Genomic DNA, 23,279 nt, shown 5'->3' on the forward strand with positions numbered 1-23,279 from the left:
TAACTTTTGTCATAAACTTTTTTCAGATAAATTGTTTTTAGGGTAGGTATAATTCTTAACTTAAACAATTTTTTCTATGTGTTATAGCCATTTTAGTGGTAAAAAATATTTCTCAGTAAATTGTTTCACGGCTTATAGATTGGTCTGATTTCGATCACTTTATTTATGTTTTAAAAAGAAAGACTTTACAGAACGATTTAAACTACATTATCAAAAACGACAATATGAATTATACTGATTTGTTAATTACGTTTAATTCATCTTTATTTTAGCGTACAGAAATTTAATTCAACGAATTATTATGTAATGTACAATGTGTTCAACATTATTTTAGTTCATAACAATAAGAAATTCGTAGGTATACCTCTATTGGAAAATAAATGCATGTATCATAGATATAATATAATATCATTCATATCATATGATTTAAAGTATGTAATGTGCACATTTAGGCACATAATGTAACTAACATAGCTAGTAATATACTAATGTTGTATTATGCTAAGAATATTGTTGTATCATTTTCATGTTAGTAATTAATATCCATACCTAACTGACTACGGCCAAAGTGTAAATTTACCCTATTTTTGGTGTTTTTCCTTAATAAAAAATAAAATTTGACTACAGATTTTTGAGAAAATTGTATAAGTTATAGATCCATTTTAGATCTACATTAGGTCTAATTTTTAGAACTAAATCTCTAAAACGTTGCTTAAAAAAGTGAAAAAAAGAAAAAAATTCTATCCCTCTAGGGGAAATGGTTATGGTTTTTTTTTGGTTTGTTAATGTTTATCGATAGTACTATGTTTGAAGAACAATTCATATGAATTTGGAACATTTTCAACTATTTTTAAGAAAGTTATAGAGTATTGTAATTTTAAGTTGAAAAATTTGTAAAGATTTTGGGCGTTTTTATCGATTTTGATGGGGAAGGGGTGATTTTTTTAATTTTTGGCCCTGTACAGTACCTTACAGGTATGATTTCTGATCTATATGGTTGCTACACGAAGAAATCGGGGGTCCAGACACAAAAAAAAAACACATCATTGTAAGAACAATACCTTCTCAGCTCCGCACCGAAGCTAAAATAATGTACACTTTAGTACATTTGTATTATTTTAAGTAAATAATTGGAATAAAAGAAGTACCTATGAAGCTAGCTTATAGCCACATCATTCTTTCTAAATAATTTCAATGATTTGCAGTATGTATTTATGACATTATAAAATAAAACTATTGTTTAAATATTATTATTACTGTATTTTACCAAGATAAGAATTATAAATTGAATATCTAATATTATCTATAATTTGAAATCCAATATTTATTTTACACATATTAATTATTGATCTTTTCCTACTGTCCTTTTATAGACTTCATATATTTTTCAATAACTTCCTTTCTGGCTTTAAGAAAGTGTGTTTCATATATTTTAATAGTTGACTCATCAAAGTATGTGTTATATTTTTTCCAATCTTTTCGGTTGCTAGGATTTTTTATCTTATTTTCCAGAGTTATGTTGCACATCAATCCTACAAAAACAAATAACATACAAATTATTAACTATATTTTTTTAATTGAATATAAAATACATTCAAGGATTAGTAATGATAAAAAAACAAACATATATATATATAAATATATGTTTGTTTATATATATATATATATATATATATATATATAAACAAATTTAATCAATAAATATATAAATATTTATTTTATACATATATTTATTAATTAATAAATATGTTTTTAATACTTCTATCATCTATGGATAGAACAAACTGTGTGCCAATTTTACGATTTTGAGGTTTTGGTATGTCTGAATACATAAAAAAATAAGTTATCATGATAAAATCTCCAACGTAGTATCTTAGTATAAACCGTTTTACACGTTTTAGCGTCTCCTGAACAATTTGATTTTAGCACATGGGAGGTTTTTTCGCGGCAACAACAAAATAAAGGTTATTAAATAAAAAAGAAATTATGATCGAAGGCTTTATTAAAGTATTAATAAATGATATCTCATTATTCATTAGTTTGATAAGGGAAATGGAAAGCATCAGTTTATCACAAATAAAGACTAAAACGCGAACGCACTAGTAGTCATGAAGATATAAAAAAAATTACCTGCTTTATGTGCCATAGATACTAATTTACCAACTCTTTTTTGCTGGGTTTTACAAAGACCAGTTACACGCCGAGGCATCATACAGCCATCTGGTCTGACAAATTGACTAAGAATTAATACATCCTGTATAAAAAAAAAATACTCGTTTAACACAACTAAATTAAATTAAATATATGTTATATGTTACAATCATTTCAATATATTATTACGGTATGTTTAACATCAAGATTTAGACGACACAGCGGACAGCACTCGCTGGGCATTTTAATGAGGTAATCTGTCCTAGGTGAAGTGACTTGAACTCCTTCGATGATCAAAGTATTTTCTTGTTTAGTCGCTTTAACTAAAATTTGATATTAAAAAAAAGATTTTAGACCACTTTAAGGAATGGTTTTTAGAACAAAATGAATTCGTCACCTTCTTTTAACTGAAGAGCTGCCGTAGTATGTACACTAGTACTAGGATTGAACAACTTTAAAAACGGCATACGGTTCACTGCTGTTAATGCGCCAGCTACTGATCTAAGAAACATAATTTATATTTTATTTATTTGAATTAGTATTAATTCAATTTGTACAATATATAAAATAAAATATGAGGTAAGTAATGTATAATATACTATGTAGACTGCAGTATGTAACGAGTATGAAGTTAGCCATAAACGAGCCAGCAATATTTGATAACAGAAAGTGTCATGGCGTTGGTGTATGTTGTGTTGCCAATACACTTATTATTCTAAGGGGCAGTCTATATATCCCCATACACCGACGATTATTATTATACGATATCGAATTAATCAATTAAAATATATTCTAATTATCGACAAAATAGTAAGAGTATATTATTTAACTTAAAAAAATGGCACTGGACGTTTTGCGGCCGCCGAACCCAACCCAGCAATAAAAAAGCGGACGACCGCCGACCGAATCCGGCGGCAGTTATGTCAATTTTTGACAATGTCCCGGAAGAGGTCCCCTCAATTTGATTATACCAATCGAAAGCTTACTAAAGTGTCTAAAAATTCGTCTCTATAAAAAAAGTTGGCACCGGGGGTCTTGCGGCCACCAGGAGCTGCCGAACCCAACCCAGCAATTTGTACACATGCTCTACAGGCTACAGCCTACATCATTTTAATGTAGCATAAGAAAAATCATATCCATTCGTTACAGCTGTAGAGTACGCGTCTGTAAAGGACCGTACAGTACACTAAAAGACTAACGGTATCGGCAGGACTAGGAGTCGTTGTTAAATAATTAAACATTTTTTAAACTTAGTTAATATTAGTATAATAATAAAAAGTATTATTGGTTAAACTGGATATTTAGCATAATAAATATTTTAAACAGTTTGTAGTTAATATAATTTACCTGAGTACTTGTTGCAGTCGCACTACTCTACTAAATAATAGCTTTATAATAAAGAACACCCAAATTGAAGGGCGACAATGCAAAACGTGCTCTTGCCATTTTTCGCTTTTTTCAGATATTTATTATGCTGAATATCAGTTTAACTAATAATACTTTTTATTATTATACTAATATTAACTAAGTTTAAAAAATGTTTAATTATTTAACAACGACTCCTAGTCCTGCCGATACCGTTAGTCTTTTGTGTACTGTACGGTCCTTTACAGACGCGTACTCTACAGCTGTAACGAATGGATATGATTTTTCTTATGCTACATTAAAATGATGTAGGCTGTAGCCTGTAGAGCATGTGTACAAATTGCTGGGTTGGGTTCGGCAGCTCCTGGTGGCCGCAAGACCCCCGGTGCCAACTTTTTTTATAGAGACGAATTTTTAGACACTTTAGTAAGCTTTCGATTGGTATAATCAAATTGAGGGGACCTCTTCCGGGACATTGTCAAAAATTGACATAACTGCCGCCGGATTCGGTCGGCGGTCGTCCGCTTTTTTATTGCTGGGTTGGGTTCGGCGGCCGCAAAACGTCCAGTGCCATTTTTTTAAGTTAAATAATATACTCTTACTATTTTGTCGATAATTAGAATATATTTTAATTGATTAATTCGATATCGTATAATAATAATCGTCGGTGTATGGGGATATATAGACTGCCCCTTAGAATAATAAGTGTATTGGCAACACAACATACACCAACGCCATGACACTTTCTGTTATCAAATATTGCTGGCTCGTTTATGGCTAACTTCACACACGTAGTATGAAAGCAATTGGCAAGTTTTATCAAATCCTTAAATCTGATATTATCATACAGTCATTCTTATCAAACAGTCATGAAACAAAATGGCAACTTAACAAGTTATCAATTTTACTATATATTTTACCGTATACTTATATGCTTGATTACGCTCGTTACACTAATGACTAAGTGGCGAGTGCTGACATAATTGTTATTATCATCGAGTATTTTATGAAGAAAGGGGTATATGTGCAATAATCTTGTATATGTCAATCATGCATCAGATGCTTTGTAGCATAGAAATATTATTTAATCAAATTCAAATGTCAGGTTTACATAGTACACGATGCTTATTGCTTAGCACTAACCAATAACCCAGAATCTATTCTAATTTCTAAGGTGCAGGGTACTAAACGGGTGAATAGAAAATAATTTTATTTTCTAATGACAAGTAGATGTCATTACCCCCCCCCCCCCCCCACTACTGTTAAGTACCTACCATCAGTATTGAGCATTCTGTAAACATAGTAAAATCTGTAGTAGTATAGACAACAAAAACTGAAATTATTTTGCAATATTTATAGATATACAAATATTATAATTTTTTTTATATAGATAAATAAATAAATTTAAGTTATTAAAAATATAATAATTATAAATATGTCATAAAAAAAATTGGTATAACTCAATTAACAATTTTTTAATTAATATTTTAAATAAACGAAAAGATGAAAATATTAAACTTACCTTCAACCTAAATTTCATTATAATTCATACATCCTTCATTGTACTTAAATAAATAACAACTATTAAATGTTTACAAGGCATTACAAGTGTAGTATTTTGCTCAAAAACACAATACAACCATTTTATTAACAAACTTTGTCTTTATTGAATTCATAACAACAGTTTAGTAACAACTATAACCAAAATATTTACATTTGCAAATCAAGTTTCCAGTAAAATAATATAATGATTTTACTTTATCTCAAAAAAGTTACAATACAACAAACCGGTGAACACTACCTGAAAATCATGTGATGGATGTTATAATTGTGATACTATGATACTATTTGTTACAATATTATAGAAGCAAATATTGACAAGTAAGATCTCTAAAAATATATCATGTTTAAACACTGTAAGCTCTATCAGATGTTATTAATTTTAGTTTGTTTAATTATCAATAACTAAAATATTTGTGTTTATATAAACTATGAATACAAGAACAAACCGTTTTTAATAAATAAATTTTAGCGAAATATTCATCTCAACAATTACAAATATAATAAACAATTCAATATAATAACCATTATACTAATGAAATATACATATGTAACGGATCAAAGCTATAGTTGAAAAGAAAAAAAACATTAACTAGTAAATGTATTCGGTAAAAATTGACAATTATACACTCCAATAATAAAAACTTTTAGTTATTCTAAATATTAAATTACATATTTCATATTATTTAAATTAATGATAATCGGTCATGCTATACATCTTATGAATAAATTGTTTGAACTAGTTTTAAAATTTAATATTTAACGAAACAAATTAACATTTAATAGCATATAAAGTTGTGTTTAATTTGTTTTTTAATATTCAATGCTTGATGTCCTTAATTTTCACTTAACCATAATAGTATTAAAAAAATATTATATATATATTTTTTAAATAAAATATTACTTAAAATATATAACAATTTTTTAATCTTAAAATTATACATTAATTATTAAACCACCAATATCAATTTTTAAAAATATAAAATCCCAACAATTTTCAAAATGTTATATAACAAAAATTATTGTATACATTTTTATAATTTATTTTTTATGAAATAATACAACTTTCATAAAAATCTCAATAAATAGAGTGTAAACTATTTAATTTAAATATTATAAGAAATATCACCAAGCAGAGACTTTTAGCAATAGAAATGTTGTTCCTAATAAAAGAATACTAAAAATATTATTATTATTATTTAATAATAATTAAAATATTTTAGAGCTTTTGCACCTAAAATGAGATTATGTTAACTAAAATGATAAACGGTACTAAATATCATTGAAATTAAAGTAATTATATTTTTTAATGATTCGTGATATTAAATGAGAATTATGGCATGTACATAATAAAAAACAAGAAAAAAATTAACATTAAAACAAATATCTAAAAACAATCATTGGTGTTAACTAGAGCTCTAATGTGCGTTTTCCATTAAATAGGCAAGATGGATAAAATTAAAAAAATAAAAAGTTATTGGAAAAATAAGATAAACTATGAAAAAATAAAAAACATGCTTTTTTGAAAACCAAATATTGATTAGAGATCTTGAGAATAGGATGTAAAAGCTATCAATCCAACCAAATGAACCATACAATTATCTAAGAAGTTAATGAACTACTTGCCTTGTTTTCGTCACTTGTTTTCAATATACATTTTGATTCGTTCATTAAAGGAACCAGTGTAGCTGAATCAAATGACAGGTCATCTTGGATTCTTTTAGGTATCTTATAAAACCACTCTCCAAATCGTCGAGGTTCTATGTTTGATAAAACTTCTAAGGACTTGTCAAAGGGTAGCAATTTAAACTTCACATTATGTTTATCTAATTTAGACAAACTTTCTTGAATATACTGAGGGCTGGGTCCAATATTCGGAATACATGTATAGGTTGGATGATAATTAATATCGCTATTACGATTTTGACGTAATTCAGGTTGTTCAAATGAAAATGTTAAATTTTTTGAATTTATCTTAGTATCACCCTCACTGTTACTAAAACTCTCTTTTCGAACAACTCGAAAATATCTGCGAACTATTGGACTAGCATTTATTGTTGGTGTTTTAACACTACTATCATTGATATTGCTATCACTCGTCTCATTTCCTGTTTCACTATCTACAGTATTTTGTACACGTTTCAGACGTATTATCACAGGGGGTTTATTTGATTTGGTTTGATCATCATACTTATCATTATTTGATGTTGAGTATGAATGGCTATTAATTACTTCTACCTTATAAATATCTTTAGAAGATTGTTTTTGTCGTACTTTGCGTTTCCGTTTAGTTTTTTTGTAGCAATTTATTTCTACTTTTTCTTCTAAACATGTGGACAGAAAATCGGTTTTTCGTTTTTTTTCAGGTGTATATGATATAGTAGTATCAGAACAATACTTTCGCTTTAAATTAAGAGATGGCTGATCATTATTAACACTGGCGCCATACAAACAAAGCTGGAAAAAAATACAATTATTTTTTAAATTTATTTTTGTAATTTAATCAATATTAAATTACAATAATTACACAGAAAATTTTAATTTTATTTAGAAACTCTGATTACCAAATTTTTTTCATTATCATTAGAATCCGTATCTAAATTAGTGGTAACTGAATCATCTAAACTGCCTTTAACACTAGAATCTTCCTGCTGTTCCGAAATAATAGTTGCGCTTTGGCTAATTGTGCTATAAACAAATATTTATAACATTATTTTTTTTTTAGTCAATGACCTGTCTAGGTTGGTTTGAACAACCCTTGCTTTACAAAAGATAAGAGTTGCCACCCAGGGGGTTGACAATTTCTCTCTCTAGACGGTTGCCCGCCCAGCTAGAGAAACGGCCAGCGACCGAGATTTGAACTACAGCTAGTGCGTAGAAACACTGTCGCAGTAACCCTCTGGGCCACAATGTATAATATTATAATTCTATTAGTTTTTACAAATACGTTATTTATTTGACATACTGATCAGGTTCAAATTTGTTGAAAATCATACTGAGGGGTCTTTCATTAATTAATTCATCTAGTTCACAATATCTGTTTTCGTCTTGACTTTCTCTCATATGTTTTTTTGTGTTAATGTGTTCTTTATAGTTCATAAAAGGAACATCACATAGCTCACACATGCCACCAATTTCCGATGTACTGCAAAAAAATCAAAACAGTTAAATCATATTTTTAAAATTAATTTTTATTATTAGTGGTTTCCCAAATAAACAGATTGTGGGAGGGGGAGGCAAACAGTTTTTGTTTTACCATGTACATGAATAAAATGTGATACCTCTAGAAGCGAGTTTGATATCGTAAAAATTTGCCACGATACTCATTTTATAGCTTTGATTAAAAATATAAATAGAAGTTTAAAGCCAAACATTTAATTAATCCCGATTCATTTAAATAAAATCATTTAACATCTACATCTTATTAATGATACTATAAATATAATTATAAGTAACTAATAATTACATTCATTCATACAATTACTAAGTGTTAATAATGATAAGTTAAGTTTAACTAAGGACATGTTAATTACGACTATTGACTAACGATGTTATTTTTAATCTAAGACCCTCATATAGCTATTCTAAAATGAGTAAAAATGTAAAAAAGCAACATATTTTAGAGCAAAACACTCTAAATAAAATGAGCATTGTTGATTGTTTGACATGACAACTATACAATTTTTTTTTTAATTGTTTTACATTGTAAATTATAATACATTATAATTACCTATATTGGTCAGAAGAGTATTCGTCACCACTTTTATTAATATCAAATTTGTTTTCAGCTGGAACTTTAGTTTTCTTTTTACACAATGTGTCACCTAGGTCTGGCCACTTAGGAATAAATTCAAATACAGGACATTGACCTTGGTCCAATGATTCAATTTTTAAACTGATTTTTCCTCGAAGGACACTTGCTACTTTGTCGACAGGGTTTTTATTAACCCGACGGTTTTTTAATAAAGACTTAAGCCATTGCTGAAACTAATTACAAAAAACAATAATCAATTATAAAATTTAAAAAATTAGCCAGTTCATAAGATCAAAGTATAGTGGGGACAGGGAGGTTAGGTTAGTTTATTTTAAGGCCTCTGGATACCGACCATTATTAAGAAGTTTTGTATAGGCAATTTTAAGAAAAAAGTGGTTTTAAATTTTAATAAATTTCGACCATGTCAATTAATTTACCGGTTAATTTGTAAAAGCTTCGTGGTATTATTTTTAATTTAAATCATTTTGTCTATGAGTAAAAACCATTTTAGGTAATATATTATATATTTTTTGTTCCATCGCACAGGCTGAACCAGTGACCCAATAAGTAATCTAAAAACACATTTTAATTTGTCATGAAGTTTATTTGAGATTGGTCATCATACTTTTTTGATATCTTTTTGGCTGAAAAAACGGTTGGAATCCAGGGGCCTTAATAAGAGGATAGTAGATTCAAACCAGTACAGTCCAAACGACACACACACTGTATAAACCAGTAAAGTACAAAAGTATTGTATGTAAATAAGTTGTAGTAGTAGTAATTAACAAGTTGACTGCCATCGTTTTTAATTGCTTTGTAAAGTACCATTTAAACTATGAGTTATCTCGTAGGTTAGCAGTCAACGTTTTAAGTAAGGTCCAGTATTCAGAGATAAAAATACAAATATCAATAAAAGCATTGTACCTTATGACAATTATGAGCTTAAAAATTAAATTTTAGTAATAGGGTTGATACGATTAGGATTGATCGTCTGTCTATAAAAATGTATTGCCATAGTTTCCCATACATCGTAATTAACAATAAAATGAAAATATTTTCATTACCTGTTGACTGTTGACTCACTGTTGCTATATACACATAGCAATGTGAAAATTGACTAAGGTCATAGAATATTTTCCTCTTTTTTTAAGTTTCTTAATAAAAAAAAGTTTGCCTACAAATTTTTGAAAAAACTGTATATTTTATAGTTCCATACTTAATCTACCTTCGGTTTAATTTTCAGACCCGAATCCCTAAAAACTTTGCTTAAAAAATGTAAAAAAGAAAAACTTCCCCCTTCTAGGGGGGAAAGGGTTTATGATATTTTTTTGGTTTGTCAATGTTTATCGGTAGTACTACGTTTAAAGAATATTCCATACAAATTTGGAACTAATTCGATTATTTTCAAAACAAATTTAAAGCATTATAATTTTAAGTTGAAAAATATGTAAATTTGCTTGGTATTTTTCTCGATTTTAAAAGGGAAGGGGTGAAATTTTTAAATTTTATCATAGAGTTGCTACGCGAAGAAATCGGTTCAGTGGCTTAGAAGATATTGAGGCAAAACACATCATTGTAAAAACAATACCTTCTCAGCTCCACATCGAAGCTAAAAGACGGCAATGGAAGAGAGTGGTTATTATTGTTGGGTATCTGTACACTCCGGAAAATTTTTTTTATTAATTTACTAACCTGTTTAGGTGAAAATATTCGTATATTCAAAAGAGTTGCTTTACTAATGAGATCAGTGGAATCATCTTGTTTCGTACATGGCACTTCATTAACAGTACTGCCGCACTATAATTTTAATTGTTTAAAAAAAAATGTATTCCATTAACATATATGAATATTCTTACATTATTTATTTCTGCTTCATTATTATGTATGGATTTCCCATTGTTTCTCACATCGGATATTAAATAACTAGTATTTTTTTCTAAAGACTGGAGGATTTTCTGAAAAATTAATAAAAACATTAAATTAGATGTTTTAATAATCGTAAACATATTACGTATCACTTTTACTTACTCCTCCATAAGCATTAATGAGTTTTTCTACCTTTGTACTTATCATATTGTTTACTATGTCAATTAAAAAAGTTTTATCCTGGAGTATTGACCGTTTGCTTTTATGTGAAGAATCTAAAACAAAAAAAAAATACAATATTATATAAATGTATAGATCAATAATAAAATAAGTTACATATTCTAATTTCATATTACAGTAATAACATTCAATAAATTGATATAACAAATTCATTAAATTATTACTTAGTAAAAATTATTCAATGAGCAAAACTTACTAAAATAGTAAAGGAACAAATCTACTTCACCGGGCACCCTTTTTAAAAAAATTTTTTTTTTAAATCGATAGTACTTTTAATGCTGATTACGAATATGTAAAAATGTTGCCCCGCACACACTAAATTTGGAAGTTACACTTTTAAAGTTCGCCTATATCGACATACGCGTGTGCCTGGACGTCTACCAGCACCCGCTGGGTACTTTGCCCGTCAATCGCCACTTTAAACATAACGGACGCCCATTATACAGAATATGCGCATTAAGTATATTTCAATGGTGCTCGAAAAAAAACTGGCTAAGTGTCAATTTACTAAACTAAGTTTGTCATGCATAGATTCAAAAAAATTATATGGTGTTATGGGTAAAACAACCCAAGTCAAACAACGATTCTATCAGTCGTTATACATATGTGAAAAATAAGACAATATCTTATTTCTAATTTTCGTTAAAATTTTAATTTTTTAACATTGAAAAATCCAAATTTTAGACTTTTTGACGGTTTTTTCTGAACACCATTGATTTAATCTTATCGTGTCTGAAAATCGTGTAAAAAAAAAGGACCACGAGGGGCGGGAGGCAGGTAGACAAGGAATCCGATCATAATCGAGCGGCGATCGACGGACAAAGTATATGCCCGCGTATGTCGATATCAGTGAACTTTAAAAAGTCTGTAACTTCCAAACTAAGTGCGAGCGGGGCAAATTTTTACATATTTGTAGTCAGCATTAAAAGTACTAGATTTAAAAAAAAAAAAAGGGTTAAGTAGATTTGTACCATAGTAAGATATAAAGTATAGATATTAATTTCTATCGGCAAAAGAAACTGTTAAGCAATTAGCTGTAACAAGAAATTAGGGCAATGTTATTTTTTTTCGTCATCTTGTAGTATTTTTTGCGCTGATTGACTGTTAAAAACGCAAATAGATGACAAAAAAAATATTGCTAAAAGAAGGGTATCCGGTAAAGTATATTTATGCCTTTTGTTTCTTTACTTTAGAAAATATATATTTATACATATCAAATTAATGTTTAAGATGAGGTGATACAAAATGGACCTGACTTATCCTCCCAAAGTCCCTTATTGATATGGTTGTTTAGTTTTATCTATTGGATAAATAATATTTTAGCATACAGAAAGTTTAATACAAAGTGTTTGATAGCGATAATAAGCTAATCATCATTTTAAATGGAACACAGCTTAGGTGGTCTATTTAGGGTTGTTTCTACAGCCTTCTCTAAGGAGAAGATTTTTTGTTAATTTGATATTCTAAGATGGGTCTTTAGTTTGTCATTGTAGAAGAGGAAAGTGGCTCCTTTTCACAAGACAATATTTCAGGGTTGTCTATGATTAGGTATCCAAAACAGTGACAGCGAATGCTACATACTGTCACCAATCATGTGATAAAAACCTTAAATATCATAAACAATTTTTTATCTATACCTTTTTGTTCGGATGTGGGCGGCTGTTGGTGATTTTCAACATTCATGTTTTCGGATTGACCACAACATCAACTTGACTTAACATATAATTAACAATGACTAGGGAGCACGAACGGATGGAACATTTGAATTGATACAACAAAAAAGAATATATATCCATATAAATATTATTTTTTGTTGGCTGTTGTAGGAAATGCAGACTGAAGTTTATTATGGTGGTGGTAAAAGTCCAGAGGTACAAAACAGCTGTAGACCTCCGTTTTTGGTCACAGTATTTTGAACGGCCGTGTCTGAGTGACAATTGTGATGCGCAGTATAGGACCAACCTCAACGACGGTATGTCCGAAAACAGCTTTTTGGTATTTTGCCAAAGAATTCACACCGACATCGTTTGGATTTCATAGCATTTTGTTCAAGAACTTCGGCATCTTATCGGAAAAACATAATCATAATAATAATAACAATATTATACATTACACGACGTCTGTATAATAATAATAATATGTTTATGTTGTATTAATTATAATCGGACGAGGTACGGTGGTTACTGGTTTTGCTAATGGCTGTCGAGTGTCGTCGTTATCCGTGCCATACGGGTTACGATTTGCGATACGATTGATTACGCGGCGACAATCAACATTCCGATTGGTCCCCTTCACCATTTCATAGTTTAAACTCCCAAGTCCCCCCAAAACAAATGTTGCGTTCATTATCACACAGCACACGATCTTCCTTGTTATCAACCAAGGTGGATATATAGGCAAGCTGCTGCTGTCGTCTCCACCTTGTTATCAACGTTGCGGCCTCTATCACCTACCACGATTCTGTAGCGCTCTCTGTAACATTTTTTGTGGAACTACATACGTGATATTTGGTTAGTTCGTCGTTTTATTCGCTTAGGTCGCTAAAGGTCGTAGGTTTTTAAAATACACATAGTCATCAACATATTAATTTGTCTCGTTGCTACCATTCCATTCCTTCGACAGTCGTGATGTAAACCAAAGAAGTTGCTTAAATTAGAACGTCTTTGTAACGTTTTTCAAAACCTTATCGCCATTCAAATTACTTTATCGCCAAAAACTACACTTTTCGACTAATTACTAATTTGTTTACAAATTAAATCACCAGACACGAATTAATATTGTTTAAATTCGACTTGAACAAAGTTTTTACAAGTTAGTTTTATATTTATTAGTTTAGTTATTTATAAGTTAAATTTAATTTGTATATTACAGTTGTTGTGACTATAAATGTGAAGAACAGAAGAATAACAAATGAGTAGCTTCAATGGTATTTTATTATTAAAGTAGTTGAGTTACGCCCATAGCACATAAAGTGAGAATAAATTGAAATAGTTTTTATTAGAAACTGCTGTGCATATCATTAGAAACTTATTTTGGAGATTAACGGATCAATATATTATGCGTGTGATGAAGGGGTATAAATAGTAGATATGGTCTTATTTTAATGTTTGATAAGTGTGTGGCAGTTAGGGAGATTATTTTGTTTGTATAAAGATTTTCTGTAATGTTTTTCTATGAATATGTACATGGCATTAGGTTTGACATACTTTCCTAACAAGAATATTGTTGTTTAGAATCTGCCCTACTTAAATTGAATAAAACAATTGTTATGTAGCTTTTATTGATAATATTATGCTATTATATATATATATATATATATATATATATATACAGTGGAGTATTTAAGGGGGGGGGCAATCTGGTGAAGTCTCAATTACGCCACTTTATATATATATTTATGGTATTCAAAAAAACCTTAATTTATTATTTTTTGTTCTTCTCTTGTGAATATATTATTTGGATAAAAAACATTTTTGATTTTTTTTTTGAATTTTCAAAACAATTTCTAGAGGTGGTTAATTTAAATTTATATCAAAAGTTTAATTTTTTAAGTTTTTTTTTGTTCAGTAAAAAATGGTTGAAAAAATCTATTATAAAAAAATTATAATAATAAAATAAATACATTTTGATACTCACTTGGAAACAAAATAAGGATATTGCTAATGCTATTGACCTTAATAAATGAAAATATTCAATGTTTTAATTTTAAAACCCCCACATAACTACTCTGATTTTTTTTTAAGAACAAAAAAATCCAAGCATATTCTCTATTTGATTGCGAACAAAATCACTATAACAATAAAACGTTTTTTTTAATGGTCAAAAAAAAAATTAACTAATGCAATCAAAATAAAACATCACAAACAATTTAGAAAATTGTAATTACGTAACCTTTTATTTTTCAACTCAGTAATAATAAAGTGAAAGTATATACTGTAACAATGAAACAAAATTATAGGACACAAATACTCATTTTCTCTATCTATTCTTCTTTTAATTCTATAACAAAATAAATTCCATAATAAAATGATATATAGAATTTTTAACAAAAATAGATAAACAAAGCTTAACATATATTTTACAAAATTGATCAATTTTTTTTCATAATGATTAATTTGGTGCTTTAGAAAACTCTTTTTGATGCTTTTCTACAGCCTGGAGCAAGTATTGTTGCTAATCTTTTTATATACCTAGTCAAAAGATCAGAAATTAATAATAAATATATTTCTGAGCAGAAAAATAAAATTAAACTTTCGCTTTAAAATTGAAACAAACCACCTCTAGAAATGGTATGTATATATATAAAAATATATTTCTCAGCCATTTCTAGAGTTGGTTTGTTTCAATTTTATAATGAAAGTTGAATTTTATATTTATTTTAACATTTTTAATTATAAATTACTGAATTCTGTGTACTTTGTTCTTATTGATATATCGACTGCCCCAACGAAAAGGGTCGTATATGGTTTTTTGCAACTTTTTAGGATGAACCAAACAAACATTCAAATTTATATTCTTATTCTGTTTTTAACATACAAGTTTGAAAATTTGGATACATGTTATAGCATGTTATCCAAATTTTCAATGTTTGTTTAGTTCATCCTGAAAAGTTGTAAAAAAACGAGATACGAAAACGACTCTTTTCGTTGAGGCAGTCGATATATTTGGTTTTATTTTTTAACAAAATTAAATTATAGCGGATTTTGATTCTTTGAGATAGATATACATGTTTGGGCACAAGCCACAAAACTATTTCCACTAAAACCCAGATGTTTAAAATATATTTAAATACTCTTAGCTGTGTTTACCACATTAGGTTGCCCGTAAAGTTTTTACAGTTTTCCAAAAATTTGGTTGTCATGACTGTTTTTTATTAAATATTTTATGGTATGCATTATCATTATACTACTACATTATTATATTAACTATCATAACTATTGTTATTAAATTGTTAGCTAATATAAATAAATTAATTTTTAGATGTTTGGTCGTAACTTGTGCATTTTTCAAAAGTTTACATGAAAAGTGATTTACAAATTATATTGAGAACAATATTATGTCTTAAAATATGTATAAAAAATTATAAGTCATTCGAAAATACTTTTCAGAAATTTAAATTTAGTAAGTTTTTAAAATTTTTGTATGTAATAAAATTTAAATTATGTACTAACACATTAGGTTTTTATACGTCATACCATGTGAAATCCACTATAGTAAAACATATATATTGTAAGTATCGTGTGTAGCTCGGCACGATGTGTCATTTTGTAATTTTACGATAAATCTAATGAATAATTTAATTTTGCTATTATATAGGTTATAAAATAATTAATGTATTGCATATTTTTTAAGTAGTACTACATTTCATATACTATGTCATTCCTTCCTTGGTTACCAATAAAATACTTGAGCAAGGTCATTCTAAAACAATTGTGGCATTTTAAAATTTTTTTTATATTATTTAATGTTCTAATCTAGTGCTTAGTTTCAATTCTTATTTTGGTCTACCCATCGTTGCTCGTGTCTTTTTTTCCTACTTTAGTGGTCGCGTGGTGAAAGATGTTCTCACCACAAAAAAAAAACTATTGTTTGGTCAAGAAGTATAGAAAAAATCACTCACCACAAGTTGCATTCGGACAATGTTCAATGATAACTATTAATTGCTAGGTGATAATTTTTCAAGTTACAGTACTTTTTTTTTAAAATATATGGTACTGATAAGGTAATTAAAATATATGGTAATTAACAACATAATATGACAGTGAGAGCATTTCTCACTACGCGACCAATGACAGTTTAAAGGTTTAACAACCAACACAAGTACATTATTATAAATAATATATCATGGCACAACAAATAATCATACTTAGCAACATCAATATTGTCTTTTAACCCTTTCAGTACTGCATTTTTTTTTCATTGTTAACCTCCTGGACTACAAAAATTGAACATAATAGAAAATATGATGTGTATATATATATATATGCCCACAGTCTATGGGGTACTGTTTCTCTATTATACACGTCCAAAGTCCTTAAAGGGTGAAAAGTCATGTTAAACCACACATCTGTCACCAATAGTTATTACCTTTTTTTTTTAATTTTAAATTACCTTCTTTTTAATTCAGTAAATCGGGTTCCTACTAAAAAATTGCGTACTTCTCATTTTCTAATTGATAACAATATTTTTCTATACTATATAATATATTGATTAATAACAGTAGTATTTCATTTTTTTTTATTGATTTAAAAGTAAAATAATGTAAAATGACTAAACACACAACTTCTTGAAAACTCTTAATATCTTTTTAGTGTTTTATAATTTAAAAAATTTTAATTAAAAAAAAAAAAAAAAATTACTAATAATGCTTATGTATTCCAGTTTATTACACAAATATAATAACATATTTATTTCAAAATTTAAAGATCAGTTATCAATCAGTTAAAAAAAAAAACAGTATTTTATATAAATCAAAAGATAATAAAACATGTCTTAAAACAAATGACTAGTAAAATACAATAATAATAGTAATTAATAATTACAAATTATAGACGTAATAAAGACTAGAACAGGACTATACAATTTTTAGTTTATCAGTAACAATAAAAAGTGTTAACTATTAATGTCTACATTAGTAAATAAAGACTTTTAAATTTAACAAGAATTTAACAAATTACATAACTTAGGCTTAAAGTACACATACATATCGACGCCCCGTACGAAAAGTAGCACCGTTCAAGTTCTAGCGAAAACTAACACCGGTGCTAGTCTTTGAAAGAAATTCGCGAACAGTGCTACTTTTCGTACGGGGCATCGATATTATGTGTACAATTTATCTGAAAAAATTTGTACTTCCCCATTTCATTGTTTGTCATTCTTTTCTTCATTGGTTAACATATTGTTTTGTGCTATTTATTCCTATTATTTATTTAGTATTTCATCATCATCATGTTCTAAAGGCAACGCCTTGTCGAGTTAGCCATATTATGTGTCTGTCATTTAGTATTTAGAATTTAATTATTAGGTATTATTAAATTTAATTGCAGAAATAATGAACTTTGTTTAAATGAATGCACATAAACAACTTAAAATAGTCATAACATGAAATATCCTACGGTGATAATATGCAAAATATAGTTATTGAAATGTGATGTTGTATTAAAAATGTTTATTTTGAAAAGTTAAATAAAAACATCAGAAATATTTTTAAAAAAATTGATTTTTTTGTATTTTTAGGATTGAAAAAACTAATATTTTCCGCTCAAATTTCTATACCAGCAAACTAATATTTTTACTTTTAACTGGTCTTCCAATAAATGTCTAACAAAACTTTGATTAAAATTAGGAATGTAGGAAGTATTTTTAACAGTCACATTCCCATTATTTAAAAAATTTTAATTTCACATATTTTTAAAGGTAATAAAGTAAGGGCTACCAGGTATCAACAAAACTATTGTAATTATATCTTTTTCATTTTAAATATTTCTAAGTTAATTATTTAAAAATAAAACATATTTTTCGGTGTTTTTCTTACATTCTGAAATAATATAAAACTCAAAATACAGAATATAAATTATAAGACATTGGCACCTGTTCGATAAAATACGTTTAGTAACTCTTCCACTGCTACGCACTAAGATGTTGTGGTAACTATCTTTTTTTTTAAATTTAATTTAGAATTTAAAATAGTAAAGGGCAACACATATTTAAGCTTCCTATGCCAAATCAATAATATGGAATAAAGTGTTTCTACATATCTACAGAATATCACTGGTGTTTTGGTGTGATATGTACAAGGGCAAAGCAGTAAAAGAGTTCATAACAACTTATAATATATTATAATTATATATATATTAATAATATTATAGCAATTTATATACTAAATTGCTAAAAATTTCTTATAATAGTTAACTAAAATGTTTTATTTAAAAACGTGTACTACTGGAGTTTGTTAATGTTGGGCCTTAAATATATTCACTACACTACACTTATACCTATTATGTAAAATATATTAAATTATATTTTATAATGAAATGATATAACGGATTATTGCTACAACATTGAGAACAAATATATATTAATATCATACAAACTTTCATATTCTATTAACTGGTAATAACACTAATATATTTTTATTTAATAAACGTAAAATAAATGCCAAAGGTATACATACATAAGCTAGACGAGGATGCTTCATAACTTTGTGTTGGACTTGTTCATTTTATCATATCAATTTGAATAGGAATAGTTATTGGTAAAGATTTCAGTTGATCAATTACACTCGCACGACCATTATTTAAAAAATTCCAATACCAATAGACCTCACAAATATGTTTTCCCAAATTAATTGCAGAACAATCGTCAATTATTAAATCAAATCCGAGATCCATAACGTCTTCAATTAGGTCCGAAACGCCTAACCAACATAACTTGTAGCCAGATTTTTGTAGGAACTCATGAATATTTTTTATTAAATCGCTGACTTTCAGTTGCACAATTCTGGGTTTTCCTCCCTTTCCACGATTTATAGCCATCTTCAGGGCATACCAATTATTAAAAATCACTCCAAGAATGTGTTCGAAGTCAGTGTTTTCGTTTAGTATGAAGAGTGACATGGTGTTGTTAACTGTTGCTAATAGACAATGAATACACAATTTCTAATATTCAACATAAAATCAACATAACTTTACAATTATTTTCGGGTGGAGCGTACGTGCCCCGTAGCCGACGGTGAACTGCGTAATTAGACGCAAAACGCACAGCCTCCTCCTGCTACCATTCAATTACTTATTGTATTGCTACTTGGTATCAGGTAGGTTGTATTTTGTAACTTTATTCAACTGGCACCACTGCTTTATCGATTTTTCAGAAAAAATAAAAACCCCAGGTTGCAAATTTCTATGTAGGAAGCCGACAGTGCCGCAAACCGCCTTATGACTTTTGTTGGGGTAAACCACTGTAAGTGGTCTAGCATAAAGCGTTGCCCAACTGTTTTATATTTTTTATTTAAATTCTTATCGTAGCTGTACCCTAAATCTTGCCTCGTACAGTAACAAACTAAACGCAATATTTATCAAATCGATTGTGGATTTTTATTGAGTGTGGTCTATTTTTGAGTTTGCATTAATCATTAAACCAACGATTTAGTCGCCTTAGTGCACTCATTAATTAAATAAATTTTTTAATAAACTAATCGAAAACTGTATATTTGAATTATATATTTCTCGATCCAATATTTTATATACTAATGCAATATTGTCTAATCTTTTATTCTTAAACTAATTTTTATTACATCGAAATAAAAATAGTATGTTGGTACTACCATTGATTATGTAATAGTCTATTACATAATCAATGGTACTACTGTAAAATACGAATAAAATCAGATAACACATTCATATGCAGTCGCTAATGCGCATTAATTAACTTATAATAGTACTCATTAGTATACAGATTTATCCTATAAATGTGGTTAGTGGTAGTTCAAATATTAGGGATTATACTTGTTTAAAATATAAATTAATTCTAATGATTTATGTTCCACGATAAAAAAGATTGCCACTCTTTATCCCATGGTTATATGATTTTTTATTTATTATAATATTTCTTAAAACTGGAAAAATGTTAATTCGATTTGACAAATGTTATTAAAGTGCATCAATAGGACGTTTATAAAAAACCAACTGTGGAATTAACTTAATCTGTATTAATTAACTGTATAAATTATAAACGTGGCAATTATAATTTTTGATGACAAGTGGTTAAGAAGACACATTTTAAATAATAATATTACTTTATCTAAAACTTTTATTCAATTCATAACACACTTATTCCAGATTTCTTAAATGGTACCTACATAAAAGGCTGTAACTATTAGACATTAGTACGAAATTTTACAATCTTTTAAAAATCTATCTTATAAAACTATTATTGCCTATTCAATTATTACTCAAAAATAGAATTGAATAACTACTCATTTTGATAATTTAGCTGGCAGTTCAATGGTTTACATGTTGATGAATGTTAGTAAACTTGTTAGTGAACAAGTCTTTTATTGTTTCTCCTTTCTTCAATATATTTTAACCAAATTATATAAATTAGTTGTAAATTATTCAACAATATAAAATCGGGCATTATTTTTAGAGGAGTTTTATTTAATTATTCTAATTATTTTTAAATTATTGTTGATACCAAGGTGATTTTACAACTAAAAGCCACGATTAGAATGGTTTGTACTACTCGAATAAGTTGATTTAAGTGCAAGTTTAAAAGTACGGCTTTTTTTGTTACGCAGCAATTGTTGCACCACAAGATAGATTACATTTAATAGACAAATCCAATTTCTTAATTATGCAAATTAGTTTTCGATATTTTAATTTCGACGGTCAAAGTTGTTGAGCTCCTTCTGTTAGGTAGCCTTAAAACTCCTAATATATTTAAATAATATGAATAAACACATCAACCCTTGTCATAGAGAGCGACGAAACATGGGAAAATACTGATACGTTTTAGCATTCCTATTGCTAACACAAGAAGATCTAACCATTTGTACCTTTTGCAAGTAAAGAATATACTATAATTAATTTTGTGACATATTTAAATATGAGAATAGTACAGATAGGTTACAAAATAATACAAATTTTGTCTGAGAAACTGAAGTTGCTAACGACCATGTCGCCTATCTGCCTCCTTGCCTCCAACCACTTTCTTGAGGCTGTTTTCCACGTACCAGGATTTGGTCGCTGTCGCTTCGTGTAGCGATAGCTTCTTGTCAACGTTCGTCGCGCCCGGCGGTTCTTCGTACACTGCAACCACGCTTATATAAGCTCTAGATTAACTGAAAACTCTAGCTCGTTAGTGATTTTCAATAATAGCAGTTATGATTACCGCCGAATGTTCATAAATTCGTTTAATAAACTTGCCGGGGGAAAAATATTGAACTCGTCTAACAACAATCAATAAAATCATTTTATTTGTTGCCACGAAACATTTCATGATCAACAAAAAAAAAAAACACAGAACAGTGAGGTCGGGGTATAGTGAGAGCAGAGTATATTGTGGAAGTTTAGGTTTATAGAAACCGATTTTAACTGAGAGTAATAAACCGGTAAAATTTGTTTTCGGTTTTCCCAGTTTTGGGAGTGAAGGAGTTGGAATTTGTCCACTTTTGGCACGCCAAATTACCAATCGCAAGATATTTGTATAAAACCTTTTTTAAATATTAGGATGTACTATAGCACCAGAATTTTATGTTGAATGTAACCAGCGTGAATGATGGTTGCTCGGACGCTGATAAGCGAAACACAACATTTGCAATCTGTAACTCGCTACCTACCTTAATGGCATCAACATGTATCAAGTGTATTTTGGCTACTTACAGGAGAGTCAAATTAATGTCATTTAAATCGTTTTGTAGGGAAAACAGAGAATATCCTATAAACCAATGTTTATAGGATATTAAATTATGATACTAAATTATTATTAGGTACATTTTATTTATTTTGTCAATATAAGTATAAAATGTAGTTAGTATTACCGGAATGAACCAAATAGAATAGAATATTGGAATAAATAAAAAAAATGTATGCCGTAACAAAAGAACTTGAGATAAATATATAATATAATTGAGATAAATATGTATTTGAGTAATTACTAACAAAATTTTACCATTTTCATAAACGTTTAAGTGTAAATTAATGAAATAAACAAGATAGAAAATTAGAAAAAACAAAATACTTAGGTCATAATAAATTTAATCTGGATTTTCTTTAAACTAAAATGTTAACACATAATATTTTAAGTACTGTCACGTGTCACTCAAGTTATTATTTTTTTTATGAACATTTTCGAAAAAGCATTTTTTAATTGGGTTTTAGTAACATAAAAATGAATTACAATAATATGTCAAACTATAAAAATATAAAAATTTCCCCAAAAAAAAGTACTATAAAGAACCAAAAAGCTTAAACGTCAAGTTTAATTACATTATAATCATGCCATAGGTTTCTATTTTTGTAACAAAAACCAGCGTAGGTACACATATTTTACAGGATTGTTCTGCAAAAAGTTATAATAGTTATAAAATATACATTATAGTTACAGTGTTCATTTAAATCCCCCCCCCCTTAAGTTTTGAATATATTTTTTCGCTGTGTTTAGTGTTGTTGTAAGAACATTGTGATATAAGCCTCACTGTATTAACTCAACAAAAAGTTCATATTTCTTTTAAACATTATTTCTTAAGAGGACACTATCCACATCCAACTCAACCGCTAAAAAATGGTTTTGCGAGGGACAAAAATGTAAAGGCGGTATTTACAGTAACCGTATAAAATGTTTACAA

At 28.3% G+C, this 23,279-nt stretch overlaps 2 protein-coding genes across 2 annotated transcripts; both read right to left on the bottom strand.

The window, feature by feature from the left end:
• Positions 1-1,236: 1,236 nt before the first annotated feature.
• Positions 1,237-2,779, bottom strand: LOC126844460 (39S ribosomal protein S18a, mitochondrial). The gene is made up of 4 exons (XM_050582672.1): positions 2,549-2,779; positions 2,341-2,474; positions 2,131-2,254; positions 1,237-1,532 (listed from the first exon to the last, which is right to left on the bottom strand). The coding sequence occupies exons 1-4, from the start codon at positions 2,661-2,663 to the stop codon at positions 1,357-1,359; spliced, it is 549 nt and encodes a 182-aa protein (XP_050438629.1). The 5' UTR covers positions 2,664-2,779; the 3' UTR covers positions 1,237-1,356.
• A 3,503-nt stretch (positions 2,780-6,282) lies between these two features.
• Positions 6,283-13,184, bottom strand: LOC126844824 (uncharacterized). Its single transcript, XM_050583248.1, has 8 exons — positions 12,574-13,184; positions 10,859-10,971; positions 10,687-10,785; positions 10,523-10,627; positions 8,807-9,063; positions 8,042-8,221; positions 7,641-7,764; positions 6,283-7,533 (listed from the first exon to the last, which is right to left on the bottom strand). Exons 1-8 carry the CDS (start codon positions 12,617-12,619, stop codon positions 6,679-6,681), a joined length of 1,779 nt encoding a protein of 592 aa, XP_050439205.1. The 5' UTR covers positions 12,620-13,184; the 3' UTR covers positions 6,283-6,678.
• Between the last annotated feature and the right edge of the window lie 10,095 nt (positions 13,185-23,279).

Source organism: Adelges cooleyi, unplaced genomic scaffold (assembly GCF_023614345.1).
Source record: "Adelges cooleyi isolate 19-005CV unplaced genomic scaffold, UGA_ACOO_1.1 ACOO_flye_CR_arks_rails_tigmint_CR_PRNA_651, whole genome shotgun sequence".
Classification (NCBI taxonomy): Eukaryota; Metazoa; Arthropoda; class Insecta; order Hemiptera; family Adelgidae; genus Adelges; species Adelges cooleyi.